Below are 27,472 nucleotides of genomic sequence, written 5' to 3' on the forward strand. Positions count from 1 at the left end.
AACACTGTTTTTACCTGAGAAGACACCTCTCTAGGAATCTCTAGGTCCCGCAGTGCAACTCTGTGGTCAATGTTCAACATACACTGACCATAGAATGGCACTGGAGTAGCTATAAATGGTTTTCAGTACAACATTTAGTTAACGTTGACCACAGAGTTGCACTGGAGGACCTAGACAGTCCTAGAGAGAACATATTAATGAAATCTGTGAATAATCAAAGCCGCAAATATGGAGGGATGACTGTATTTATAGACCCTTCTTTCCTTCCTTCCTTCCTTTTTTGTCCAGCATCCTTATCAATCTGAGGTACAAAGTAATCTCAAAGCACTACATCCTGTCTGATCTTGGATACTAACAAGAGTCAGCTCTGGCTCCTACCTGGAGGGGAGACCATAAACAAATCACAGGCAATGTAGAGGAAGGAACTGACAAAACTACCTCTGTATGCTCCTTGTCTGCTTTATCACAGTAGGGAGCAAACAAGACTTAAACAAGAGTTAAACGAGAGTTAAACAGGAAATGCCTGGTGTTTAACATACGACATTTCCTGTTTAACTCTAGTTTAACTCCTGTTAGCCCCCTAGTGTGATAAAGCAGAAAACTTTATCAAATCTATAAGGCCACCACAAGTCAAGAGGAACCTGAAAGCATATATTGTATACACACATTGCAGTCTCTGCAGCCCCTGAAGCCAGTTGGACCATATCCGCTGCTAGGACTGAATGTGGCCCTGAGGCTAGTTTTGCAACCATTGGTTCCTCCAGCAACCTATCAACATGAGAACCCTCAGAGCCTCATGACTGAAGAGGGATTCAAACTCTGGTCTCCAGAATCTTATTCTGATTTTTTGGAATAAAGATGGAATGGAAGTGGTGGCCCATTGGTTTTTCCATTCTTTTTCAATTGTAATCAAGTAAAAACCCCTCCCCGCCCCCATACCCACATTATCACAAAATTCTGTTGGATTCCAAAAATTCCAACCAGTTTAACACTGCAGTAGCTGCCCTCTACTCCTGAAGAATCTGGCCTAAAAGAAAAAAAAGGAAAAAGGAAAAAGGAAAAAACCCCTCTAGGAGAGGGTTGTCCTGTGTTGAAGTTATCTTGAACGAACACAAGAACAATATAGAGCAAAAATTGTATCTGTGGGAGGACTCCAGGAATGGGCAAAATATGTCCATGGGGCTGTATATGTGGCCCCAAATTCTGTTACTGAAGCCCACAGTCTTTCCAGCATTCTCAGACTGCCCTGTTTCTGGGGCCCCAATCAAAGGGGAGGTTGAACTGCTTAGAAATTCATTCTTTAAATAAGTTCCAGACTTTTCTTCTCACATTTTAAAGATCAGAAGTGTATATCTTGACATTTCTGGGTGGGATTTTGGCTCTTGTGTCTTGGCTTCCCCATCACTCCTCCAATGTTCCCTCCCTGTTTTCTCACAGTAAATACAACCCACCCTGGAGTGCAGGCTAGGGCTTTCCTTCTATGTTCTACACTGAGGACAAAAAGATAGGGACTGTGGTTTGATGCTACAGTTTAACGTTTGTTATTGTTGCCTGTGAGGGCATCGCCACAATAAAACGCAAAGCCACATGTGGAGGAAAGGCCACAACTTTATTAACGCAAGCATCAACAAAAGGTAGGGTTGGCCAAAAGCATGAGTTCTGGATCATCTTACAACCCACCGTTGTAGGATAAATGGCATGTCATATAAAGCAAGGCATCGGGATGAGCTAGGGCAGTGATGGCGAACCTATAGCACGCATGCCAGAGGAGGCACTCAGAGCCCTCTCTGTGGGCACATGTGCCATTGCCCCAGCACAGAGTTTGTTACTAGAAAGCCAGAGGGACATGGCACTTTGCAATAAACAAGTGGGTTTGGGGTTGCAGTTTGGGCACTTGGCCTCTAAAAGGTTCGCCATCACTGAGCTAGGGGCTAGATTAATGTCCTCTCGTATTCATGCAACCCGCAGATTGCATTTAACTAAAGCCCCTAGTCACCGGGACGTGGTGTCACATTATGGCCCCCGCAATGACCACAACATATGCCCACATCGCTCCAGTGTCCCATAGGGACTCCTGATACAGTGCTATGCAACCTTATAGACCATGCCTACCAGATCCAGAACCTCTGCTGCCGCCCCAAAAGTTGTACAGCAAACCACGCACCCTAGGGAGGGCGGGTGGGAGAGCCGAGCAGCAATGGCGCCAAGCAGGACGCCGCATAGCCTTAAATAGGCCTGTTCCAAAGGTGGGGGCCAAGAGGGGAGTCACCCCGCCCACAGGAGCAGCCAGCCAATTGGCTGTCCTGGAGGACCGGAGTGACCATAGAGAGGGACTATCCGCCTCCTAGAGCATCGCTCTGGAGGCAGAAGTTCCTCCTTTTCCCCCCTCGGCCAGCCAATTGGAGGCCAGTGCACCCCAGCAAGGCATGCTGGGGCGTGCCAGACCTCCGTGGCACCAGGCCCCGGCAGCAATGTTGCCTGCCCGGTGAGTCGGGCGGCAGCCTTTACTGTGTGTCTTGAAGTCATTTCCACCTTATGGCAACCCTATAGTGATCCTCAAGCTGTGATTACCTCCTCCTGACAGCTGGACTTTAATTATGAGAGTTGCAGTCTAACTTGCTGTTTCATAAGCAGCCCTTTTCTGCCAAAGTGATTGGAATATCTAGGGATCTAGTCCTCAGTGAGGTAGCAACCAACAAGCAGCCAGTGCTTCTGCAGGTGGTGGTCCCAAATGCATCAAGGAAGTAGCCATTTCACCTCATGAGCAAATACTCTGAAAAGTAGCCTCTTTCAATCCCAGCAAGAGTTTTAATGGGGTGTATTATCCTTTTGGCTGTGTTTTTATGTTTCTATCATCTATAATGTCAGATTGCATGAGAGTAGTTCAACTCCACAGAGAGAAGTACCATATATACTCAACCAAAGGACGACCTCGTGTATATGTTGAGGGCAAGTTTTGGGGTCAAAATTATGGATTTTGATATGATCCGTGGATATGTCAAGGGTAAAATCTAGGGGCATGTAACAAAGGATCAAAAGGAGGATGCAAAGGAAAACAAAATTCTAGCAGGCATAACTATTTGTACTCAAAATAAAGGCTGGATGGATGAAAGAATGGGGGGGAGGGGTTCAGTGATTCCCGGGCAAATTACATTTTTGCCTTTCACCAGGGGACAGTTCCTTTTTTAAAATAAATGTTAAAATACAGTACTTACAGTACCTTTATTGACCCATGGATAAGTCGACTCAGGATTTTTGGGTCAACTTCTTGACTAAAATTTTTAGACTTATACATGAATATATACACTGAAAGCTTGAAAAATAATTTTTTGAAGTACAGTTCTCATAATCCCCATTATGGCCATTATGGGGAACTAAAGGGTGTCTAGCTAACCTCACCATTAAAATCAGCAAATTTACTTCTTTTCTCTACAGTAATACTGGAGGAAATACTTGTGTTATTTAATTTTAAACAACAATGCAAATTGGGGGTGGATCTGGAGAATGGTGCTTGCCGTTCTAGGTATTTAGAAACTTCAGCCTTTCCCAGTGTAGCACCTTCCACTTCCAGTGGTTTGGACAATATTATCCATTATTACCAACTAGCAGAGTTTACATTCTAGCACATATGGAAGGCACCAGGCTAAGAAAAGCTGTGTAACATAATGAATGTCATTACAAGGTAGACTGATAAAGTGAAATGTATTATCTGAAGATGCCAGCCACAGATGCTGCCAAAACGTCAGGAAGAAAATCTTCTAGAACATGGCCATATAGCCCGAAAAACCCACAAAAAACATGGATGCCGGCCATTAAAGCCTTCGACTTCACATTGAAATGTATACAGCATTATCAGCAGACAGCCTCTTGGGACATGATCAGCTCAGAAACTAAAAAATTGTCTGCACTGTGTGGGTCTACCCATATGAAATCACTTATCTATTCCATCCCATCCCATGGAATCCTGGGATTTGTAGTTCATTGAGGAAGGAGGGAGTCCTGCCAGTCCAAGTGGTATGAAGGGCTTATAATCAAAGTGCAGGTGCCCCAAACATTTTCAGCCCTCTTACTGAAAAGCATTCCTGGTATTCTTTTCCACCTCCTACTGCTTTTGAGAAGAGAAAAGAACTTGTTGCTTTTGTTAAACAAGAAAGCCCTTGCCAATATACTGAGATTTTCCAGGGAGCAGCCAGTAGAATCATAGAATCGTAGAGTTGGAAGAGACCACTAGGGCCATCCAGTCCAACCCCATGCCATGCAGGAAATCCAAATCAAAGCATCCCTGACAGATGGCCATCCAGCCTCTGTTTAAAGACCTCCAAGCGGCAGACCTCCACCTTCCGAGGAGTCATTCCACTGTCGAACAGCCCTTACTGTCAGGAAGTTCCTCCGAATGTTCAGGTGGAATCCTCTTTTCCTGTAGCTTGCATCCATTGTTCCGGTCCTGTCTCTGGAGCAGCAAAAACAGCTTGCCCCTCCTCAATAGACACCTTCGAATATTTAAACAGGGCTATCAATCACTCTTAACCTTCTTTCTTCCCCAGGCTAAACACCCCAGCTCCCAAGTCGTTCCTCATAGGCATGTTTCCAGACCCTCACCATTTTTGTCGCCCCCTGGACACGCTCCGTTTCCAATGTCCTTCTGATTGTGCGCCCAGAACTGGACACAATATCAGGTGGGGCCTGACCAAGGCAGAATACAGGGCACTATCTTCTCTTGATCTAGACACTAACTTCTATTGATGCAGCCAAATAGCTTGGCCTTTTTAGCTGCCGCATCACACTGTTCACTCATGTTCAACTTGGGTCTACTTGGACTCCAGATCCCTTTCACACGTTTTCATTCACCAGGTGGTCACCCATCCTATATCTGTGCATTTTATTTTCCGCCCTAAGTGCAATACCTTACATTTCTCTGTGTTGAATTTCCATTTTGTTAGCTTGGCCCACTTTCTAGTCTATTCAGGTCATTTGATCTTGATCCTGTCCTCTGGGGTATTAGCTATCCCCCTAATTTGGGTGTCATCTGCAGATTTGATAAGTATGCTCCCAATTCTATCATCCAGGTCATTGATAAAGATGTTGAATAGCACTGGGCCCAGGACAGAGCCCTGTGGGACCCCACTGGTCACTTCTTTCCAGGATGAAAAGGAGCCATTGTTGAGCACCCTTTGGGTTCGGCCGGTCAACCAATTACAGATCCATTTAACAGTTTCTCAGTACATCTCAGTCTGCTTTTTCTTCATTTCTTCTTTGTAACACAACATATTTTGAAGGCTCCATAGTCCTATACTAGTTCTTAGTAAATTTAAAACAATAAATATTTTATAAACCACATTAAGTTAGAAATATGCTGATAGTGTTGTTGTTATGTACCCAAGGTTTGTTCAGAGAAGGTTTGCCATTGCGGCTGAGAGTGTGTGACTTGTCCAAGGCCACACAGTCAGTTGTCATGGTCAAGCAGGGATTTGAACCCTGGCCTCCATAGTTGTAGTCCAAGTCCAACACTGAAACCACTACACTAAGCAGGCTTCTATACACTTACTTTAATTTTCATGAGTGGTTTTGCTACTTACTAAACCTAACTTCACATACTGAGTTAGGTGTAAGTGAATAACTGAAAGTTTGGATTAAGCATAATGGAGGTAAATGTACTTGTGCAAACTACGAGAAACCTGTTCAGCTAACTTCATCAGATGCATATCCCTGATTTGGAAAATTCCAGCTAGTTACTCCTTCTCAATTTAAAGGGTAGTTTAACAAATCACACACATGCACATACCATGTACAAATATCTGGATGTAGCCTGCTTGGCCATATAGCAAAGTATAGTATCATCCAAAATCCACAAAACAGGGATATATTTATTGGACAACTAAAATACACATTATACATGTTGCAAGCTTTCAAAACTCCACTGGCTTCTTTGATCCAAAACACTCTGCAGCAATAATCCAATTTGAGTCAGCTTTAACTGCCCTATCTCAGTGCTAGGGAATTCTGGAAACTATAGTTTTCTGAGCCATTTAGCCTTCTCTGTCACAATAAACTACAATTCCCAGGAAGCTGTCTTAAACTGGATTATTTCTGCAGTGTATTTTGGACTTTCATCAAGCAAAGGTGTTAAAAATGATACAGGAGTAAAAAAAGAGATGATGTTAGTCCTAGCCCGATGGTTGTCCTCAGTTCAGATGGTATGGAAGGGTATTCTTGCAGATAGGCCTCTGTGTTCCTCACTCCTGCTCTTTCAACAGTTTGGCCACACAGTCACTTCAAGAGGATTGCAGGAACACAAAATGCTCATACTGTACATTATCAGATGTGATAGAAATAAATGTCTTGAAACTCAGACATTTGAAATGCAGCATTGTTGCTGTGAATGGGAAGGAAGACCCATAAGGTTTACAGTGTCTTTAAGGCACCACTGCATTAAGAAAACTTCCTAAAGAAGAACGGCTGGAATAAAAGTCTAAAGAAAACCATAAGCCAGCATCTGGATCTTATAGTTCACTCTGGACATCCTAGCTCTTCTTGCTGGTTCCTGGGATCTCTGGGGCATCCCCTTAATTTTGGCAGATTGTACTTGAAGCCAACAGACCCATACAATGAACTCCAGTCTGCAAGCACCCTTGTCTCTGCTGAGTACACCTTGCTGCTGCCCCCTCGCAAGTGATAACATGAAAAGAGATCCAGTGTTGCAGAGATTCTATGACTTGGGGCCCATTCACACTATGCAGTTATAGCACTGTGATTCTACTTTAACAGGCATGGTTCCATCCTGTGGAATCCTGGGAAATGCAGTTTAGTGGGGGGACTGTAGTCCAATATTTGGGATCCCTAGATTGCCAAGCACTGTTTTACACAAATATGAAAAAAAGTCAAATAGTCTGAAACAAAACATATACCAGGAGCCCTGGTGGCGCAGTGGTTAAATGCCTGTACAGCAGCCATTCACTGAAACCAGAAGGTTGCGAGTTCAAGACCAGCAAAAGGGCCCAAGCTCGACTCAGGCTTGCATACTTCCGAGGTCGCTAAAATGAGTACCCAGACTGTTGGGGGCAAATTAGCTGACTTGCTAATTAGCTTACTTGCTGTTCACTGCTATGATCTTTGGAATAGCAGTATATAAATAAAACAAATTATTATTATTATTAATTATATCTGCAGATTCTACTCTATTGCCCAATCCACCCCTGATCCCAAAGATGTGTAAGACAGAAGGAGTAAGGTCTCTATCAATGGAGAGTTTGGAAGAAAATGTCTATGTTGTTGTTAGCACACCCTCCATACCCTGCATTGTTTGGGGTTCCAGATCTCCATATTTCATAGTTTTCATATTAAGAGTCAGGCATGTTTCTAGTTGGTCACAATGACCTCTGAAAGACCAGATGAACTTCTCATGGGTGGTCATGATAGAACTAAAGGCATGTGGAAGGACCTAGATAATCCCTAATGGGTGTACTAATCACTTCTTCCTTCCCCCTACATCCTCTGGATTTCCTCTTGCACCATGCGACAAAGAATTTCCTTGCATCTAAAGCAGTAAGCATACTCCTCTGCTGCCACCCCTGCCGTATTCCCAGACACCTATCCCATCTTCACACCCAGGGTTATCTTGACTGTTTATGTGACTTTAAAGTTAAAGCCATCAACCAGCCCAGAATCCCATTGTTGATTCCTAGGAAAGACATCAAGACATTTTTTTTACCTTGTAATTGCTCAGGGCTAGATTTCAGGTATAAATATTGGTCCCAAAACCCAACCTCTGCTCATACCATTGTCCCCAATCTGTATTCCATATATGAACTGTACTGCCCCCAGACCTCAGTATGAGCCACTTCAAGCTTCCAAGGTTTACTGGTTTGGACAGATAAATATTGCGTTCTTTAAACCCTTAAATCCCTCTATAAAATATCCACTTCCCGTTTTGGTCAGCTCTGAATGCTGTGCCTGTTTCAATTGCTATTGTGTATATGTGATTGTGCTTTGCATTTTTCTAAATAAAAACTTATTTCCCCATAAGCTACAGTTCTTCTCAGTTACTGCTAGTATACACAGGTGCCAGTGGTCCTAAGCTTCTCTGGTAATTCCCCATCTGAAGAGAAGGTGATACAGTTGATGGGGATCCCCAGTCCCCTACCTTTATTTGAGTTCCATACACACTGTGTATGGAAATAATAGTTTAGAACATGATTTAAAGCCATTTGGAAATCTGACACTATTTTCACAATGTAATTCTTCTCCACAGACTACTCTTTGATATGGACTTTAGAGTGAATATGCGTTGCCACAAAGCAAGACAGATTCTTCAGCATCAAGAGCAGCACATTTAGTATTGGCCATAAGAACAGTCACAAGGATTGCTTTCAATAGGAGATCTGTGTGACACAGACAGCACAGTTTGGTTGGGCAAAGGCAGAGAATAAAATGCATGATTTCATGGTAGTTGTGCTATGTTTTTGCTGATTACATCACATGAATAAAAGTTCTGAGTAGAATAATCGGCTATCTGACATCGGTAAATTCAATTGGCTGAGAGCAAAGATATGTCTGAAACTCACAAAAGTAAAGAAGAATGGCAGCATGATCACCCCCTGGATTCACATGCAAAAGAGAATAGAAACATCAAAGTAGAAGAATCTCTTTTGAAGACAGAGTTCTCGGAAGATGGTGAGTTGTGGTAACACAGGCAGAAGTATGCCTTTGTCTAGTCCCAGAAGAAATATGAATTTACTTCTAGCATGAGAAGTGGGAGTCTGTTAACCTAAATTTGGAAAGAGAGAAGCCCTTATTCAGCTGTCATTGTTCTGTGATGATTTTGACTCCCACACTTGTAGGATAAAATTACAGTCTGCTTACTACTCATTTCATTCTACACCACATGTTGGATGAGAAGAATCTCTGGGTCAGAGGCCCAATCTGGCCCATGTGCTGTATGGGTCCTGTTGTTGCCCAAGCCCTACCAGGCTTACTAAGCCTGACTTCCCTGGGCTACAGGGTGTGGCTGTTATATCTTACAACTACCCTGATGTTGTCCAGTCCACAAGGGGATGTACAGGAGGGAATCCCCCACCACCAACTTGGATCCCTGCCCTTGATGTGAGTCCTCAACAGATATTATAACTGCGCAGAAGGAATGCATAAATGTGGAGGGAGAAGTCATTACAACTGAGCCAGGTTCACGCACTGCCTATGATTAGATTGGGGCAGTTTTCTGTCACCCTAGCCACATGTGATTTTTCAAACCACTTTTATCTACTAGAGGGCATTCATTACCAATTTGTATCTGGTTTAATTTCTGGCATGGAACTGGCCACCATTCCAGGCCTCCCAAAACTTCTTTTGATACCAAAAAACTGACACACATCACTGCTTATCAGATAGGTTAAACTGAGGGTAAATAGATGGTCTATAGCTAGAGATGTCAAAGGCTTGAACAAAAATTTAGGAAAAAACCATGCCCCCCATTTCCCCCCTGAATCATGATAAAATAAAACATTCCATAATTGATTTTCTTACTTTTTTATTTTTTTCTATTTTTTTTCCTTGTTGTTTTCTATTTCCCCCCTGGGATTTGATGTCTCTACCTATAGCAGAGGCAGCATCACAGCCCTTTTGCCAGTGGGTGCCAGCCTCCTCCACAGCAAGTGACAGAATAGATTCTGCCCAGAGTATTACAGGTCAAACATGGCAGATCCATTTAGCTGAAAATTGATCCCTGGGCTTGGAATGTGCCCCCACAATTGAGACACTTGGAAAAGGGATTCCTGAAGTTGTATAGGGCAAGACAACAAAGGGAATGGAACAGCCAGATGTGAGCTATCTCCCATCCTAACAGACATGAGAACAGTAGAAGCAGGTTGCTAGCATGAAGATTTATTCTATTAGTCCATTCCCAACCACTTCTGTATCATTTGAACTGCCTGGCTTAAGGAATGGTCTATTTAACAGGGCTTACTGAACACAAAATGGCTCTTTTAAGCCACTTAGACCTTGATACCCACAAAGATAATATAATTCATCTGCAATGGAGGCCAAGGTGGCAGAAACCTTTGGCACTGATTCCAACTCCTCTGTTTTTCTGCTATCTCAATGCTGACTCTGATGCCTCCATAAATGGCAAATGCCTATTAATTAGTAGTGACAAAAATTTACTATAGTAGAATGGGGACTGCAGTCAAGAAATAAAACCAAGAATGGGAAGGTTAGCTATGAAAGAACTAGACAAGATCCCAAAGAGCAAAGATATATAACTGAGCATTACAATTAGACTCTTCCAAACCATTGTATTCCCCATCACCATGTATGGATGTGAGAGCTGGACAGTGAAGAAGGCAGATAAGAGGAAAATCAACACATTTGTGACGTGGTGTTGGAGAAGAGTGTTGAGGATACCATGGACAGCCAAAAAGACAAACAAATGGGTCATTAAGCAGATAAAGCCTGAAATTACATACATATACATATACACACACGCATATATATATAAATATATATACACATAAACACAAACTGTGGAGCTGCTGAAGTGTAATGCTGCATGTATATGCTTACACACACAGGCTGAGAGAGTGGTCTTGGCCAAGGTGGGCATCCAAACCCTGACCTCCCTTTCTTCATGACTCTGGTTTGTCGGTTGTGTGTGTTTTGGACTTTGGAGGACTCTCCGGCCATGCAAGGCTTGTTGGGGGGCAGTGCCTCCCTTCGAGGCTGAGGAGGTGTGTCTTGGCCAAAGTGGCATCCAAAACCCTGGCTCCCTTTCCCCATGACCTATTGGAACATGGCTGTTTTTTGTGTTGTTGTTGACTTTGGAGGACTCTCCTGGCATGCAAGGCTTGTTTGGGGCCGTGCCTCCTTCGAGGCTGAGCGGTGTGTCTTGGCCCAAGGTGGCATCCAAACTCTGACCTCCCTTTCCCCATGACCTCTTGGAAGCATGAATGTGTTTTTGTGTGTTGTTGTGACTTTGGAGGACTCTCCTGGCATGCAAGGCTTGTTGGGGGGGGCAGGGCTCCCTTCGAGGCTGAGAGAGAGTGTGTCTTGGCCAAGGTGTGGGTTCCAAACCCTGGGCTCCCTTTCCCCATGACCTCTTGGAACCAGGCTTTTTTTGTGTTTTGTGACTTTGGAGGCGCTCCTGGCTGCAGGGCTTTTGGGGGGCCGTACCTCCCTTTGAGGCTGTGAGGAGTGTGTGTGGCCACGGGTGGCATCCAACCCCGGTGTCTCCTTTCCCCTGCCCTCTTGTGACCGCTCATGACTGTTTTTGTTGTGTCCTTGAGAGCCTTGATGGCATGCAAGGCTTGTTGTGGGAGGCAGTGCCTCCCTTCGAGGCTGAGAGAGCGTGTCTTGCCAAGGTGGGCATCCAAACCCTGGGCTCCCTTCCCCATGACCTCTTGGACACATGGCTGTTTTTGTGTGTTGTGTACGTTTGGAGGACTCTCCTGGCTGCAGCAAGGCTTGTTGGGGGGGGGGCAGTACCTCCCTTCTAGGCCTGTGAGAGGTGTCTTGGCCAAGGTGGGCATCCAAACTCTGACCTCCCTTCCCCATGACCTCTTGGAAACATGACGTTGTTGTGTGTGTGTGACTTTGGAGGACTCTCCTGGCATGCAAGGCTTGTTGGGGGTGGCCAGTGTCTCCATTCGAGGTGGTGTGAGGGGTCTTGGCCAAGGTGGGCATCCAAACCCTGGGCTCCCTTTCCCCATGACCCTCTTGGAAGCATGACTGTTTTTGTTGTGTGTGGTGACTTTGGAGGACTCTCCTGGCATGCATGCAAGGCTTGTTGGGGGGGGCCGTGCCTCCCTTCGAGGCGTGAGAGCGTGTGTCTTGGCCAAGTAGGGCATCCCAAAACTGGGATAATAAGAACATAAAAACAACAGACAACAACAACAATATCTGGGGTATTGTAGTTTTGGAGACTTTACCTTCTTGTAAGAGAGCACTGGTGGCACCCAACTGCAAATCCCAGGATTTTCCATACGCATTACAGTCATGTCGAACTGGAGTATTTTGAAAACAACTCCACATCCGACAATACATCTAGTCCTCAGCCTTTGGGGTAAGGATACACTTAAATCATATCATCATCATCATCATATCATCACATCTTGCATGACCTAGCCTCACCCCTGGGAGAGGTGCCAGAGAGAGAGAGAGCGGTCAGTCCCTGCCTCTGAGGTGAGAGAATGTGACCCTCACAAAAAGAGAATGTGGGGAGCATGAGGATCTGCTGGACCTTTTCCCCTGCCATTGCTTCTCCTTTTGCTCTTGTCCCTTTAGATTGCAAGCCCTGAGGGAGGGAAATACTAGTAATTGTACGCTGCTCTATAGCCTTTTGGGCTGAAGAGTGGGATAAATTATTATTCTTATTATTAATTTGGACATCCCCCTTTGGGACATCCCGCACCTCCTCTCTCTTTTGTGCGAATTTGAATGCAGAGCATGATGTAAAGTGAGAAGGCCTCCTCCTTTTGTTCTGTTTTGTTTTTCCACTAAACAAAGGAAATAGCCCCTGGTACAGAGCCAGGCATAGATAGCTTTTCTTATGCAAACTACCCAAATCCTGGCGCGAATTTGTCAGGCTCAAAAATTCTCTCTTCCCTTCATTTGTGCAATTATTAAAAATCAACTTCATTACTCCTGATCGCGATTACTCAGAAATTTCCTCTCTACATGGTATCGGAATTGTCAGAAATTGCATTTGTTCTCTAGATTTTCGAAAATTTGGCGACATTTTACATCCCTAACCTGAAGCCCGGTTGAAAGATCAAGATAATCCGTGTCACCAAGACTGTGGGAGTTGTTAGCAACGCCCCTCTTGCCACCTGCCCAAACGTTAGAAGAGAGGACCGGCTGGTAGTTAGATATCTCCAGGGGATCAAGGAAGGCTTTTTTAAAGGAATGGGCCATATGTGAGGAAGAGGCAACAGCCAACCGACGACAGAGAAACAAGGCAGAATTACTCAAACACTTCTTGCCTCAGTGTTTTCCGAAACGGAAAAGGGTGTTCAATCTGAGGATACTGGAGCAGCAGAGCACAGAACGGGGACATTTCAGCACAGAATAAGTAAAGAATAGTACAGGATACCTGTTTAACCTAAACGAATATAAATCTCCACGACCAGATGACACATCCAAGGGTAATTAAAAGAACGGCAAAGTAATATCGGAGCCCTTGGCAATAACCTCTTTGAAAACTGCTGGAGAACAGGAGAAAGGTCCCGAGACTGGAAGAGGGCAAAACGTTCTGCCCCATCTGAAAAAGGGAAAAAAAGAGAGATCCCAACGATTACCGTCAGTTAGTCTGCGATCCAGTACCAGGAACGATTCTAGAGCACGCTCATCAATAGCAAATCTGAAGCATCTAGATGGCAATGCACCTAATGACACAAACTAACATGGGTTTCAGAGAAACAAGTCATGCCAGACACATCTAATCTCTTTTTTGATAAAATTACCAGCTTGGTAGATGAAGGGAAATGTTGTGAATGTCGGATATCTTGTTTTCGGTAAGGCCTTTGACAAGGTTTCCATGACATTCTTGCAAAACACCACGTAACATGGGATAGACAAGGGGGGTAAGGTTAATGGATTTGAATTGGTTGACCGGCCGAACCCAAAGGGTGCTCAACCATGGCTCCTTTTCATCTGGAGAGAAAGACAGCCAGTGGGGGGTCCCCACAGGGCTGTCTACCTGGGGCCAGTGTTTTCAACATCTTATCAATGCCTTGGGATGGACAGAATTGGGGGCACCTTAATCAAATTTGCAGATGACACCCAACATTAGGAAGAATAGCTAATACTCAGAAGACAGGATCAAAAATTCAAATGACCTGACATGACTAGAATAGTGGGCCAAGCTAACAAATGAAATCAAACAGGGAGAAATGTAAGGTACTTCACTTGGGCGGAAAAATAAATGACATAGATAGGATGGGAGACCTGGCGGCTTAAGGAGGACAACATGTGAAAGGGATCTAGGAGTCCCAAGTAGACCACAAGTTGAACACATGCAGTCAACAGGTGTGATGCAGCAGCTAACAAGGCCAATGCAATTTTAGGTGCATCAATAGAAAGTACAGTGCTTCTCGATCAGAGAATTAATAGTTGCCACTGTATTCTTGCTTTGGTCAGGCCCCACCTGGATATTGTGTCCAGTTCTGGGCCACCACAATTTAAAGGACATGAGAAAATGAAGCTGTTGTCCAAAGGAGGGCGGATTTTTAAAATTGAGGTGAAGGGTCTGGAAACCTGTCCTATGTAGGAAACGGACTTAGGGAGCTGAGGGCTGTTTAGCCTGGAGAAAAGAAGGGTTAAGAGGTGATATGATAGCCCTGTTTTAAAATACTTGTAGGATGACTGTCATATGAGGATGGAGCAGCTTGGTTTCTGTTGCTCCAGGAAACTGGGACCGGAACAATGGATGCAAAGCTACAAGGAAAAGAGATTCCGCCTGCAACATTAGGAGGAAACATCCTGACAGTAAGGGCTGGTTCGCACAGTGGAACACACTCCCTCGGAATGTAGTAGAGCAGGGGTAGGCAACTTTTGCGCCGGGGGTCGGGTTGCTGTCCCTCAGACACCTTGAGGGGGGGGGCGAGCCGCGGGGTGGAAGCCTTCCCACCCTCTGGAGGCGGGAAGCGCACGCCAGGGGGGAGCTTCACCGAAGCCCCGCGGGGGAGGAGGAGGACAGTGTGCACCGCCTTCTCCTCTTCGGTTCCGCCTATATCTGGCCAAAAACACCCCACCAACATGCACTCCAAACACCCCACCACAACAGCATATTGTTGCATTTACATGGCTTTACTTAAGGCGTGGAATCTGCATATTCAGGGGACTATTCCCAACCCAACCCCTTGGGTTAAAACACTAGCATGGTTTAACAGGCTATGCAAATTGAACAGGGCAAGGGGGGGGGCAACGGAGTGCACCAAAAGTGGACGGCGAGAAGGGGGGAAGGGGGCAAGGGACGGGGGGGGGGCGGAACGCGAAAAGGGGGAAAAAGCACGACACAGACACGCACACCCATGTAACGCACAGTCCCTAACGACGCTGGTCGCATTTGTCCCCGCCCCAGTACTCCCACCCACCCCCCGCACCAGACACCACCAACACGTCTAAAGGTTATTTTTTTTTATACCGAATATCACACACCCCTATGGAATTCTACTAGCATGATAGATAGAGAACGAGCGGAGGGAGCGCAGGAAGAGAGGCCGAGCGAGACAGGCAAAGCAGAACAGAAGAAGCAAAGCGAGCACGGAGAGCACGAGACGCACGCGCAGAAGCGCGCGACTATTTTATTATGTTATAATGATATTGTGCTAACATAGAAAGCATTGCAGGCTCCTACAGAGAATCGGATACAGAAAGGAGAGAGATCTAAGCTGAAGACGAAGGCGACGAAAGACAGACAGGGAGCAGAGCGTTGGACTTTGTCTATTCCACAGATGAAGTAGCAGTCATCATGAGCAGTCACCAGCACCACACATCGAGCACGGAAAATAAGGGAAACTGGGGGACGCATGAAAGCAAAGCCAACTCCAACTGACACGGGGAAGGGGACACGCGACCAGCGGAACAAAAGAAAACAGCGGGGCCGTGCGGCGATATCTAGTCGGACGCAGTTAGCAGCAGCATAACTAGTAAGCAGCAGGTAAGCGGCAGCACGCAATCAGTGATTACAACCACGAAATGCACCCCACACACTAAAACCCCAACACAAAAAACAAACGAGAACGGGGAAAAAAAAAGGGAGAAGGGAGAATTGGGAGAAATTAAAAGCAAACAAAACGAAAAATTTAAAAAACAGGGTAGGGACGACTGGAAAAGCAAAACGCAGTATAAGTGAGCCCGTGCTGATGACCACGGAATAAGGAGGAAGCATCTGAATACAGCATGTTCAGACTAGAACGCGAAACACCTACGAAACGGAATTCAGCCTACTAGCGATCCTACAACACACATTATCTTCCTTCTCCTCTTTTCCTCCGTCTTTCCCCCCCCCTCTCCTCTTCCTACTCCCTCTCTTCCTTACTTCCTCCTCCCCCCTTTAGGGTTGCATAACCAGGACCTCCAAACCAGGACAAATGTCAAGGACATGATTTTTAAAGTAGGACTTTTTATTAGAGGGACAGAGCAGGCCACCACGATTCCTGCCGTCTCTGAGGCATCCACGCGCTCCTGCAGATCCTCAGAGCTGGGCCTCTGAAGAGCCATCAGGAGCCCGGGAGGAGGCGCCCTGCAAGGGAGGAATGGCGCATGCAGCGCAGGAGGCGCCCCCGCCTCACATCTTGCCTCCTCCAGCTGCTGGGCAGCAGCCGGGTGGAGGAGGAGGTGGCGCAGCCCGCTGGCGGCAGTGGGGCCAGGCGGCCGGGGCCGTGCGGGGACGGAAGGGAGGAGCGGCCCATGGGCTTCCCCTTTGCCTCCTCTGCCCAAGGCCGTGACCATCCTCTCCTCCCTACACACAAGATAAGCACGGAGGAGCGAGGGCGGGCGCCAAGGCCTCTGGCCGAGGAGAGACGAGCGAGCGGTGGCGGCTGGTGGAGGCCGCGCATCGCAGGACTGGCTGGGGCTGGCTCCTCGGCGCCTCGTAGCGGTTGCGCGACCAATAGTAGCTAGAGCTACTCTTCTTGCCGAGTCTTCTAAAACAGAGGCTGGATGGCCATCTGTCGGGCAGCTTTGATAGAGGATTTCCCTGCCTGGCAAGGGCGCTGGACTGGTCTCGGCCCTGTGCCATGGTTTTTCCAACTCCCACATCCTATGATTCTCATGATCATGCTTCTCTAGGTCGCCACAGGCAAGTCATCACAAATGACTGATCAGGCCTAGCTTAGAACAACTTAAAATTTCTGAAAGGAAAAAGGTTTCCTCAGATGCCTATATAAGAAATAGTAACATACTAGAGCCTATTAAATATACCCGTATTTCGGCGTACACGACTACTTTCTACCTCTAAAACGGGGTCAAAGTGTCGGGGGGGCCTGTATACGCTGGTAGAGCACTTACCTGGTTGCCTACCTGCAGTTCCAAAAGCCCTGCCGAGGCCCTTGGAGCCCAGGCGCAGGGGTAGTCCTCCCTGGGCTGCTGCTTCCCAGAAGCCGGCGCCTCGAGCGATTTGCGAAGCCGGCGCCGCGGGGGGCCCTCCCTGCGCTGCGGCTTCCAAAGCCTCGCGAGGACGCCCCTCCGGAGGCACTTGGAAGCGGGCAAGGGGCCCTCCCTGGCTGCGGCTTCCAAAGCCCTCTGCGAGGATGCCCCTCCGGAGACCTTGGAGCCGGCCCGAGCGGCGGCCCTCCCTGGCTCGCTGCTTCCAAAGCCTCCGGCATGGACGCCCGCCTCCGGAGGTGACCTTTGGAAGCCGAGCGGAAGGGGACCTGCAGTGCTGGCTGTCCAAAGGCCTACCGGAGGCCGAAAGCCACGCCTCGTGCGCGCACAGCGCGCCCCTAACTGCCCGGCTTATCCAGGCCTCTGGAGGCCTTTGAAGCCAGCGAAGCATTATGTGGGCACGCGCCCCCTAAACTTGGCCTTAACTAGCCAGCGCACTGCCCTGCCTGCAAGGCAGCGCTTGCAGGCTCAGCAAGGCCTGGGGATTGTTTGCCAGCACGCCCTGAAGATAATTACCCCAAACGATTTGGCCAAAATTCACAAGTCCCCCCCCCATCTCACCAAAAATATTTTCAACTCTCAACAAAATTACATTAAAACTAATCACCAAAATCACACAACGTCTCTGAAAAGTCCCAGTTTCGTGTGAAAGTCACTACATTGGAAACACATAGCAGCTAGCCCCCCTAGTGTTAAAAAATAAAAAATACCGTGGTACCCGGGATACGGACAATGCGCCGCCTTCGAAAATTTTCAGGGGTACGCAAGGGTTCGAAAAAAATGCTATTCTAAAAAAACTGTCCGCGTTTTACGCCTGTTTTTCGGGTTACGAAAATTTTTGGTGCCTTTTCGGCCGCCTATTTCACACCCAAACGCGCGGCTTTCGCCTGATCTAGCGCCATGCGGGAAGCTTGCGAATGCTTTTCGGTACGAACGGCCGCAGCCCGGAACGAATTAATTTGTAACCGGGGTACACCTGTAAGAAATGACCATACAGAATTAAAAATAAAAAAAACAGAAATAAGATCAGACTAGATAGATACGCCATAGATAGATAGCAGACAGCCAAGTAAAATACATAATAAATACAATAAATAAATTAAACTCATCAAAACCAAGCCACATCACTTGCTTGTCTGCAGGTTGTTGTACACTGGGTACCAACATACAGATACAGCCCCAGTACCGTACCTGTACCTGATTCATACAGACCAAGCCACCAGTACATACAGTACTTGTATAGAAACTATCCAAAATCAAAATTCATCATGGCTTACCGCAAGCACGACAAGAAATATGAAGCCAGTTTAAACTTAGTTGTAAACTTTGCCGGGGAACATAATAACGCCGCTGACTAGCCAACAACCATGCGTAGAGAACAGAGATGCGTTCGGACTGGAAGCAAGATGAAACGCATTACAGAGTCTGCCAAGGCGTACGTGTGCCTACGAAGCGGCACCACATGGCCAGAACTTGAAAAAACATGTAGCAGATATGGCGAGAAGAGGCATCGCCAAATGGTATGTAGTGACAAGCAAATCAACTACGTCTGTTTGTACTTCAGTCGGCCAAATCTAACCCAGATCACCAGCCCAGCCAACAATTAAGGCCACGTATCCCCTGGTGTTACTAGATTCATGGAACGGCATGATATGATACCTGAGGAAGACGAAAATAGTCAGACATTACCTGCCCAGATCTTGATAAGCAAAGAATTGTTTCCATAGCTACGCATAACAACAGCGCACTAACCTGGCTATGCGGATAAGCAAGTATTGGAAATATGCATGAAAACTCCACTGAATTTTGATATGGTCGAATAAAAACTAGCTCCATCAAAAGGGAAAAAAACAATTTTAATTAAAAACAACACGGACCATGCAGAAATCCAAGTTTACGAGTGGTATTAGGAGCACAGCTCCGATGGCACCAACGAGACCAAAGCTATTTAAAAGAAAACCATGCCAAAACTCAAGTTCCCTGTTGTTGTTTTGTACATGTGAATGAAAAAGCTGCCGATGGATCGAAGAAGGGGTTAAAGCTATGGCTGACACTGGTATGGAGCAGAGGCGACCAGGTGGGACCTATTAAAAAAACTAGTCTCACTGGTGATGGGATATTTCCGGGCTCATTAACATACCCAAGCCCACAAGCAAAGGCTTGCAAGACTAAAAACACAGGATTGGGCAGTGTATTCCTGCAGGATGACATCGTTGGTACAGCCACGGATGCCGGTGCCTAAAACCAAGCCAACTATTAAAGATCGCATTCGAGAAAGCTGCCGAGGAGCTGAATGCCTGGTTTAACGGCGAAAAGCATCACAAGGAGGAAAACATGCGTTGCTCCCACAGTGGATGCCTTGTGCAAATTAGTCATAAAAGCCCTGGAAGATATGATGCCAGCGGAAACAGCTAATCAAGGTCTCTTCCAAGAAGTGATGCTATAAAATTAATTAGATGGTATCGGAGGATGACTACTCTGTGGCAAGATGAAGAGGACGCCGAGCTTGAGACTACACATCTGATACAGAGTTGATCCATACGCATGACTGCCTTACAAGCGTTTCACAGATCCATTGAGTGTAATTATTAGTTATCAGATGACAAACCCCCCCAAGGAGATTTGAGGTTTCCCTGTAGAAACACCATAGCTTGCAGTTATGATGGGCATGCTAACTCACAGGGACTTGCCCAGCACTTGCCTTCTCTCTATTGCGTTTATCTATCTTCCTCCTATCATCGTCAGTTCCAGTTTGGTGAAGCTTAGAGAACAACAGGATGGCAGCGCTGTTACTTTCAGTTTTAGAGTGATTAGGAAAGTTTAATCCACTCTCCCTGTTCTCTGTTTACATGTTTGCTGACAACACCGCCTTATGTTCTAAGTGACAGTTTTCCGTCATAAAGCATTGAATTAAAAATTACCCTACTGAAAAAACAAATATTGATTGTTTATTTTTATTTGGTGTACATTGGAAGAGGGGTGGTCTTATACGGCGAGTATATCCCAAACTCTATATTTTAACTGGAAAAGTTGGGGGTCGTCTTATACGCCCAGTCGTCTTATAGGTCGGAAAATACGGTACATACACAAACACACACGCACGCATATATTGGGTTTAATGGAAACATATTGTTTCAATATTATAAATTTTTCTTTTGAAGCCAGAGTGGGAGTCACTATGTCTGACTGTTCTCAAAATTACTGATGAGTCTTCTGACTCCAACTCAACAGCCCTGAGGGGAGTGACAGCCATCCCAGTTGAGTGGTCTTGGTGGAGAGAGATGGCAGCAAAAGAAGTGCTTGTATGATTTGGGCAATTGTCTTGGTGTAGTACTTCAGATGCCATTGAGACAGCATAGGAAAGGGACCACAAGAGAAAAGGAACCAGGGGTAAAAGGTTTTGTTTTAAGTGTCGCTGAATGGCCAGATGAACAGATGAATGGCTGCTGGGGACAACAAACAGGCAGAAAAAATACAGCCACTTTTTTCGTTCTTGGTGTATTTTTCCCAGAACACCTGGCTCAGGTGGAAACTGAATCTGGTAGTTCTTGGGCTTTTAAGGACCCAGAAGTGAGGCCAATAGAAAAAGAAAGTTGGTAACCCCGATTGTAGAACAAATATTTCTCTTCCATAAGGTCTTTCATTGGTGTCTTATTTTGAGTTCTGCAAGATGAATAGATTTATCTTGAATAAAACATCACACTTTCTATTAATTACTTCAAGGGTATACCTCGAAAAGAACTTCATGCCTCAGAAGCAAAACAAGAAACTATGTAATATACAGCGTAATTTTGTGTATGGCAATTGGGAGCGTGATTCTGAATCTTATTTTCTTCACTACATTATCTGGTGAGTGAAGAGCTGCATGAATTTTATTGCCATCAGGGACGTAGCTAGGATGTTGGGGGGGGGGGGGAGTCCAGACTAAGTGCCACCATTATAATGGGGCTTGGGTGAAGTGGCGCAGCAGCACACACCATTCATTTTTCTAATGGAAGGGAGGATCCGGACTCCAAGAACCCCCCCCCCGGCTACGTCCCTGTTGCCATGGATTTTCTATTATTATTATTATTATTATTATTATTATTATTAATCAACCTTTATTTATATAGCACTGTAAATTTTCTGACATTTTATTTTAGAATGCCAATGATTCTTAACATTGAGGAGTCTAGAATGTTGCTGATTAGATTTATTTTGATTGGATTTTTAAAATTTCTGTTCTACCTAATGTTACTTCACTCAAGTTCCAGTTGCTAGCTTGTCCACTGTAGCTTTCATGAGCTATTCTGAAACTCTTTTAAATCATTTTTAAAGGTTTTTCTATTATAAACAATTGTGTGTATTAATAGTTTTGAAATATCACAGTGAACCAAATGACAATCTGGAAATATGTCTTCTAAGGGAAAGAGTATAAAGCAGGAGTCCATAATTAACAGCAATAATATATGATAGGTTAAGCCAACATTATGACTTCATGTGAAGTCAAAGGCTGTCATGACCGGCATCCATAGTTTTTTTGTGGGTTTTTCGGGCTATGTGGCTATGTTCTAGAAAAGTTTATTCCTGACCTTTCGCCAGCATCTGTGGCAAAATGTCAGGAATAAACTCTTCTAGAACATAGCCACATAGCCCGAAAAACCCACAATAAACTAAACATTATGATTGAGTATGTGATGTAAATTAGCAAATTTTTGATGAATTGTAACTGAGGTGGGTGGAATGGTGGATGTTATTTTGCAAATTTTTAATGCTAACTAATAACGAAAATTAGTTGTTAAAATTCTGATTTTTATCACCAGTGAGAACATTTGAAATACACCCATCTCCTCTTCCTCTTCTCCCTTGTGATCTCTGTCCAAATGGCTGGATTGGTTACCAGAGGAAATGCTACTACTTTTCAGCAGCTGAAAGAAACTGGACCTCTAGTAGTTTACACTGCTCTTCTCACAATGCCTCTCTGGCTGTGATTGACTCTCAAGAAGAGATGGTACGTTCAATGGTTGATATCCCTGGGGAATACTAGAGGGCTTTCATTATTGTGTTATCCTTATTTTAGTACTTTACCACTTGGTTTTGTGGGTTTTGCTTTTTATTATTCCAAAATGGTTTTGAATCCTGTTTCATGATTGAGAAGTATAAAAATATACTGAAATAATGAATATTAGAAGCAGCAGACACTGAAGTGTGTGCATTTCACTGCTTCAGCTACAAGTACTAAATAGAAAGTTTGAGTTACTACTGCATTTTCTGAATTTACCAACTATGTTTTTAACATAATAATTGATGACCTTAGAAAATTATGCAAAGCACAATTTCTGAATCTGGCTATTATTCAAAATCAAAATAAGCTTTAAGTAATCCTGTTTTAAAAGCTGACACTCCCCCCCTCCTGGCGCAAAAAAATTGATTGGGGAAAGAAGGGGTCTGAGGTGTTATTCTCAACCTCCTTGTGAAAATATAATTACCTGGGGAAACCATGATAACGAACGTACTATAACTGATTCTGTTTTAATAGCTATGCCCTGGCATTGCTTTTCTTTAAAAAAGTCTGAGAAAGTTCATCCTACAGGCTGAAGAAAAGACTCGCCTCCCTCTATGTTTATACTTTAATACAAATGCTTAGACTTTCTTCATTATGATCTTTATCTTTCTGTATAAAAACTACTATGGCACTACAATTATTATTATCATTATTACTGTTATCATCATCATCATCATCATCATCATCATCATCATCATCATGCTTTATTTATATAGTGGTGTAGATTTATATAGTGGTGTAGACTGTACATACAAACAATAAAAGTAAACCTGCCCATGGTGCATAATCTAAGAAATAATAGCATAAAAATATAAATAATACATAACAATACACTACTGGATCTAAAATTGCTGAGGAAGGTCAAAAACAGAGTGAAAATAACTCCATGCTCCCCATAGAGATTTGGCATCAAGACAATATGATTTGTTTTAAAATGTATATATTTTATTTTATATAACAGGGATAGGTGCAATGAGGGGTGTGTGGTCCCCTAGCCTTCCACATTTGTCCACTTATGCAATAAAATAACCAAATAATTTGTGGACTGATTACAGAATTACAGTGACAAGTGTACTTTGATTACTGAAAATGATTCAAATGATGGAATTTGAACAGCTGTGGTGGGAAATCTGTATACAACAGGATATCATTCTATTGCAACTTCCTGTATGCCTCACAACATCTGGAGGGACAGAGGGATATTTTCATGTTATGGGGCCTTCCTGGGCCATTTTAGATTCAGGAGTGGTGCAATGGTTTGAGTGTTAGACTAGAGCTCTGGAGATCAGGGTTCGATTCCCATCTCTTGGCCATGAAACCCACTGGGTGACTTTGAGCAAAACACACACTCAGTCTCAGGGGAAGGCAATGACAAATTTTCTCTGAACAAATCTTGCCAAGAAAACCTCCTCCTTATTCATTTTCTATTTCAAAAAAGGCTTCTTGGACTAAAGTGGTGGTGATAGGAACTTGGGGGAAATGCCTTCGCCCATTTTGGAATATATATCTATATCATCTTGGGGAAAGCATGCAGCTTACCTATTTTAGAACTTTCCTCTTATGAAAAGCAAACACAGCTTTTGATTAGAGAGTGGCTTTCCATAATCAGAGAACCATTATCTTATTTAGACATAGTACAGGCTTGAAAACCTTTCTTCCTTGGGGCTATAATCCATCATTTGTGCAGTTGAATGCATCTTTCCTGTGTTGTTTTTTTTATTGGCACAACAGGAGAAGAGTAGATGGCTGCAAGTGGAAGCGGAGGGAGATCTTAATCCTTTGCTCTTTTGTCTGTTTAAGACTCAGCCACCTCTGGAAGTGTCTTCTTTGTCCATTAAGAAAATATGCTAGATTCCTTGCCTGATGAATGGAAAGCCACAGTACAAAGGGCAGGGGTGCTGATCTTTATGCTCCAAGTGTAAATGTTAAGAACCTACCCCTTCTTTCTGTCCTTCATTTGTTTTAACAGAAGTTTTAACTCCCATTTCTCTTCCAAGTTGAGTGGGAAGTGGGAATCACCTAGAATTGTTTGCCAGACACAAGGGAGGAAAAAGGCAGGGGTCTTATATTTTCCAGTCAAAAACTATTGTGAAGATGCCATTTTGATAAATCATGGCTCTTTCAGCACCTCATCAAGTGATTTTATTTTTACTTTATCTGGTTTCTTGTCAAACATTCCAACCAAATTGGAGTTGATAATGTATTTTTTCTTTCTTATTTTCAAGAGTTTCCTTTTACGTCACAAAAGTCCTCCTGACCACTGGATTGGTCTCCGAAGAGATAATCCATTGCAGACCTGGAGATGGATTAATGGAACCATTTCCCATGAATGGTAAGCCTTTCTTCTGTACAGTTCAAGCAAGAAAGATAAGAGATCAGAAACCAGAAATGTAGTGACATGACGGGAATATCAAGCCTTCTAAAATATTCTCTGAGTTTCTGATAATTTTCCTTCAAATGAGAAAAATAGGTTGCAGACTGCTTCAGTGTTACCTTGCCATTCAGATATCTGGGGATTAGTTTCTGCCATGAAAAAGAAGATTAATATTTTAGATATGATTTGTTTGAATGCTTTATTATTGTTTAGGCTTACAGTTCGTGGAGGGGGAAGTTGTGCATATGTGGACCATGAAGGTATTGCCGGCTCCAGCTGCACAAGAGAAGAACACTGGATCTGCAGCAAACCATTGTCACTTGCATGAGTCCAGCCTCTGATTGACGTATACATGAATGAAGTGTTGGGATATAGCAACTTTGCATGCTGAAACCTTCTAGTAATGCATGTCTATGGTTTTATTGTTTACTCACATTTCCTGTTTACCCAAGAGCACACCTTTTGCCTTTTGTCCCTGAGAGAAAGAGCCACCATTATTTCTCTCTTGCCCTCTCCTTGCTCAAGAGAAGATGCCTTCCTTGCATGCTGAGAAGAAACTTTTCTAAAATGTATGTAACCTACCTTTTCCTACCTTATTTTTCTTGCAACATGAAGCTAGACCTGTGTGTTACTTCATACCACATGCTTTTGTAAGTAAACTTGTTTTATTATTCACTTTAACCAAGTGACTGTGCTTTTATTGGGGACACGTGGGACTGGGAAATATAGTGGACCTAGTTTTCCTGCTCACTCATATTCCTCTGTGTTTGCTCTGCTACTGAGATTAAACAATCTCTCCCACTTTCCTGAGTTTCTAGCAGTTCTCAAGAAAGTGGTACTTCCAACATGAAGCCACTGACGTACTCAGAAATATATACTGGGCAACATTTGAATTTTCCATCAGAAAAGGGAACTTGAAATTTAGGATGAAGGAGTTTTAAGAATATTAGCTATTGAATATTGGTGTCCATAATCCCTCTGAACTTTAAGATGGCTTTACACCAGTTTGAGTTAGTGGATATTCTATGTGACACATACTTTCTTTGCTTGCAAAGCCACATTTTTCACATGGGATTTTATCACACAGGAGGAATTTCTCTTAATTTCGAATGAAAAGAAAGTGGGGCCAGAACGCATTCACGTAAAGTCACTAGTTTAGCGAAATTATGTGAATGCTCATTGCATTCGAACTGGTTCCCCATTGCCCAAAAATAGCATGCCATTGCCCGAATTTGCGTGTGGCAGTCTATCACGCAAAAACGTGAAACCAAATGATTGTGTTCGGATTGACTTCCCATTGCTTGAATTGGTGTGTAGTGGGTTATCACGCAATAATGTTAAGCCCCAGATTGACATTGGATTATACTTCCAATTTCCCTTGTCTGATAAACTTCATGGTCTCTGTGGGCCTTATGCATACAAATCTAACATATGGTTTCTTCTTCCTTGGCTTGGGTTTGTCCTTTTTCATTTGCTGCACCATACTCCTGGAAACTGCCTCCCTAAACATCTGCATACTATTTCTTTTCTATCTAGCTTTAAATCCAGTTTTAAACATGAACAAGTCCTGCTTGTTCTCAGAAGCATTTGGTATTCTAGTTTAATGTTGTTTTATAATTTAGATTTTACTATATATATTATCTGTTTTTACAGTTTTGTAATGTAATTGTATAAATTGCTTAATTTTGTATAGTTTATATTTTATGACTTTTAGATTGTATGCCATTGCAAGGTTACATGCTATTTTGATGATGCCTGTAAACTGTCATGAAAATTTATGATGCTATAAAAATAACAACAACAATACCTCTTGTGGTACAAGTACATCAACCCAAGAATAGCTAACTAGATTATCTGACTTGCTTTGATTTCTGGACATGTGGAATCCTGACAAAACAAAACTGACATACAATATTCTATGCTGACTTCCATCCAAATATATTCCAGGACATGTCAGAAAATGAAGTTTCAATCAAACTTGATTGCCCTATTTAAATGCTACCAGAATCGCATGAAAGGAAAAGCACTCCCACAGTTCACCTGTTGTTCCCAAACTTTGGTCTTCAAAATGTTTTGGACTTCATCTCCCAGAATTTCTGACTATAGGCCAAGTTGTCTGAGGCATCTGGGAGTTGAAGTACAAAACACCCAGAGGGCCAAAGTTTGGGAACCACATCTAACCAAATGCTTTAATATGCCAGCCAGGAGCAACCATACCACAAGAATGCAGCCAGAAGTGGCTGTGGCACACAAATAATGGGAAAAGGTAGGATCATTCTTAGACTGAAAAGGGAGGCTACACTCCTACTGTAAGGCTTCTATTGTGGCAAAGCCAGGAGGGGCACGATTGGGGCTCTGTTTCTCTGTGGCGGTGAAGGCTCAGGAGGAAGCCTCCACTGCCATGGCAAAGCTGAAGAGGGTGTACACTTGGGTGAAGCAGTGGAGGAGTCCTTATGAGGAGTCCTCCACTACTGTAAAGGCTGGAGGGGTTTGCTTGGCTTTCCTCACCCTGCAGTGGGAGGAGGGCCCAACTGGGTGTTGCCACCCCTCTTCTGGGTTGTCATCCAGTGTGGATCGCAGCCCACTAGTGACACCACTGCAGCAGGGATGTAAATTTCACTCCTGCCACGAAGAATAATTTTACCATTTCCTCCTCACTGTGAGAAAGATATAGAACAATGCATGCTTCTGAAGACTATTTGTACAGTTGGCCCTCCACATTTGTGGATTTAACATTTGTAGGTTTCAATATTTGCGACTTTGTAGCTTCTGATTAACAAGATCAATCTCTTCACACACACACACACACCACTCTTCCTCTCAGCCAGTCAAAAGCAGCACCATAAATGTTTGCATTCCCCACCAGGGAAGATCCAACTTCTGTCCTCCTGCCCCCAACTCTGCCCCAGTTAGACAGAAGAAACACTGTACCTTCCTTTTCTGGTGGTGGTTGCAAAAAC

The 27,472-nt window shown here is 44.2% G+C and overlaps 1 protein-coding gene across 1 annotated transcript in view; it reads left to right on the forward strand.

Moving 5' to 3' along the window:
* Positions 1-16,251: 16,251 nt before the first annotated feature.
* The window catches only part of LOC121920284, a 37,102-nt gene continuing 25,881 nt past the window's right edge, over positions 16,252-27,472 (forward strand). Inside the window, exons 1-5 of the mRNA XM_042447413.1 lie at positions 16,252-16,582; positions 17,088-17,333; positions 21,897-22,084; positions 24,364-24,470; positions 24,726-24,827. Of these exons, the coding sequence (XP_042303347.1) occupies positions 16,252-16,582; positions 17,088-17,333; positions 21,897-22,084; positions 24,364-24,470; positions 24,726-24,827 (974 nt within the window). The remainder of the gene's footprint in view (positions 16,583-17,087; positions 17,334-21,896; positions 22,085-24,363; positions 24,471-24,725; positions 24,828-27,472) is intronic.

The sequence above is a fragment of the Sceloporus undulatus genome, chromosome 2 (genome assembly GCF_019175285.1).
Source record: "Sceloporus undulatus isolate JIND9_A2432 ecotype Alabama chromosome 2, SceUnd_v1.1, whole genome shotgun sequence".
In the NCBI taxonomy this organism is placed as follows: Eukaryota; Metazoa; Chordata; class Lepidosauria; order Squamata; family Phrynosomatidae; genus Sceloporus; species Sceloporus undulatus.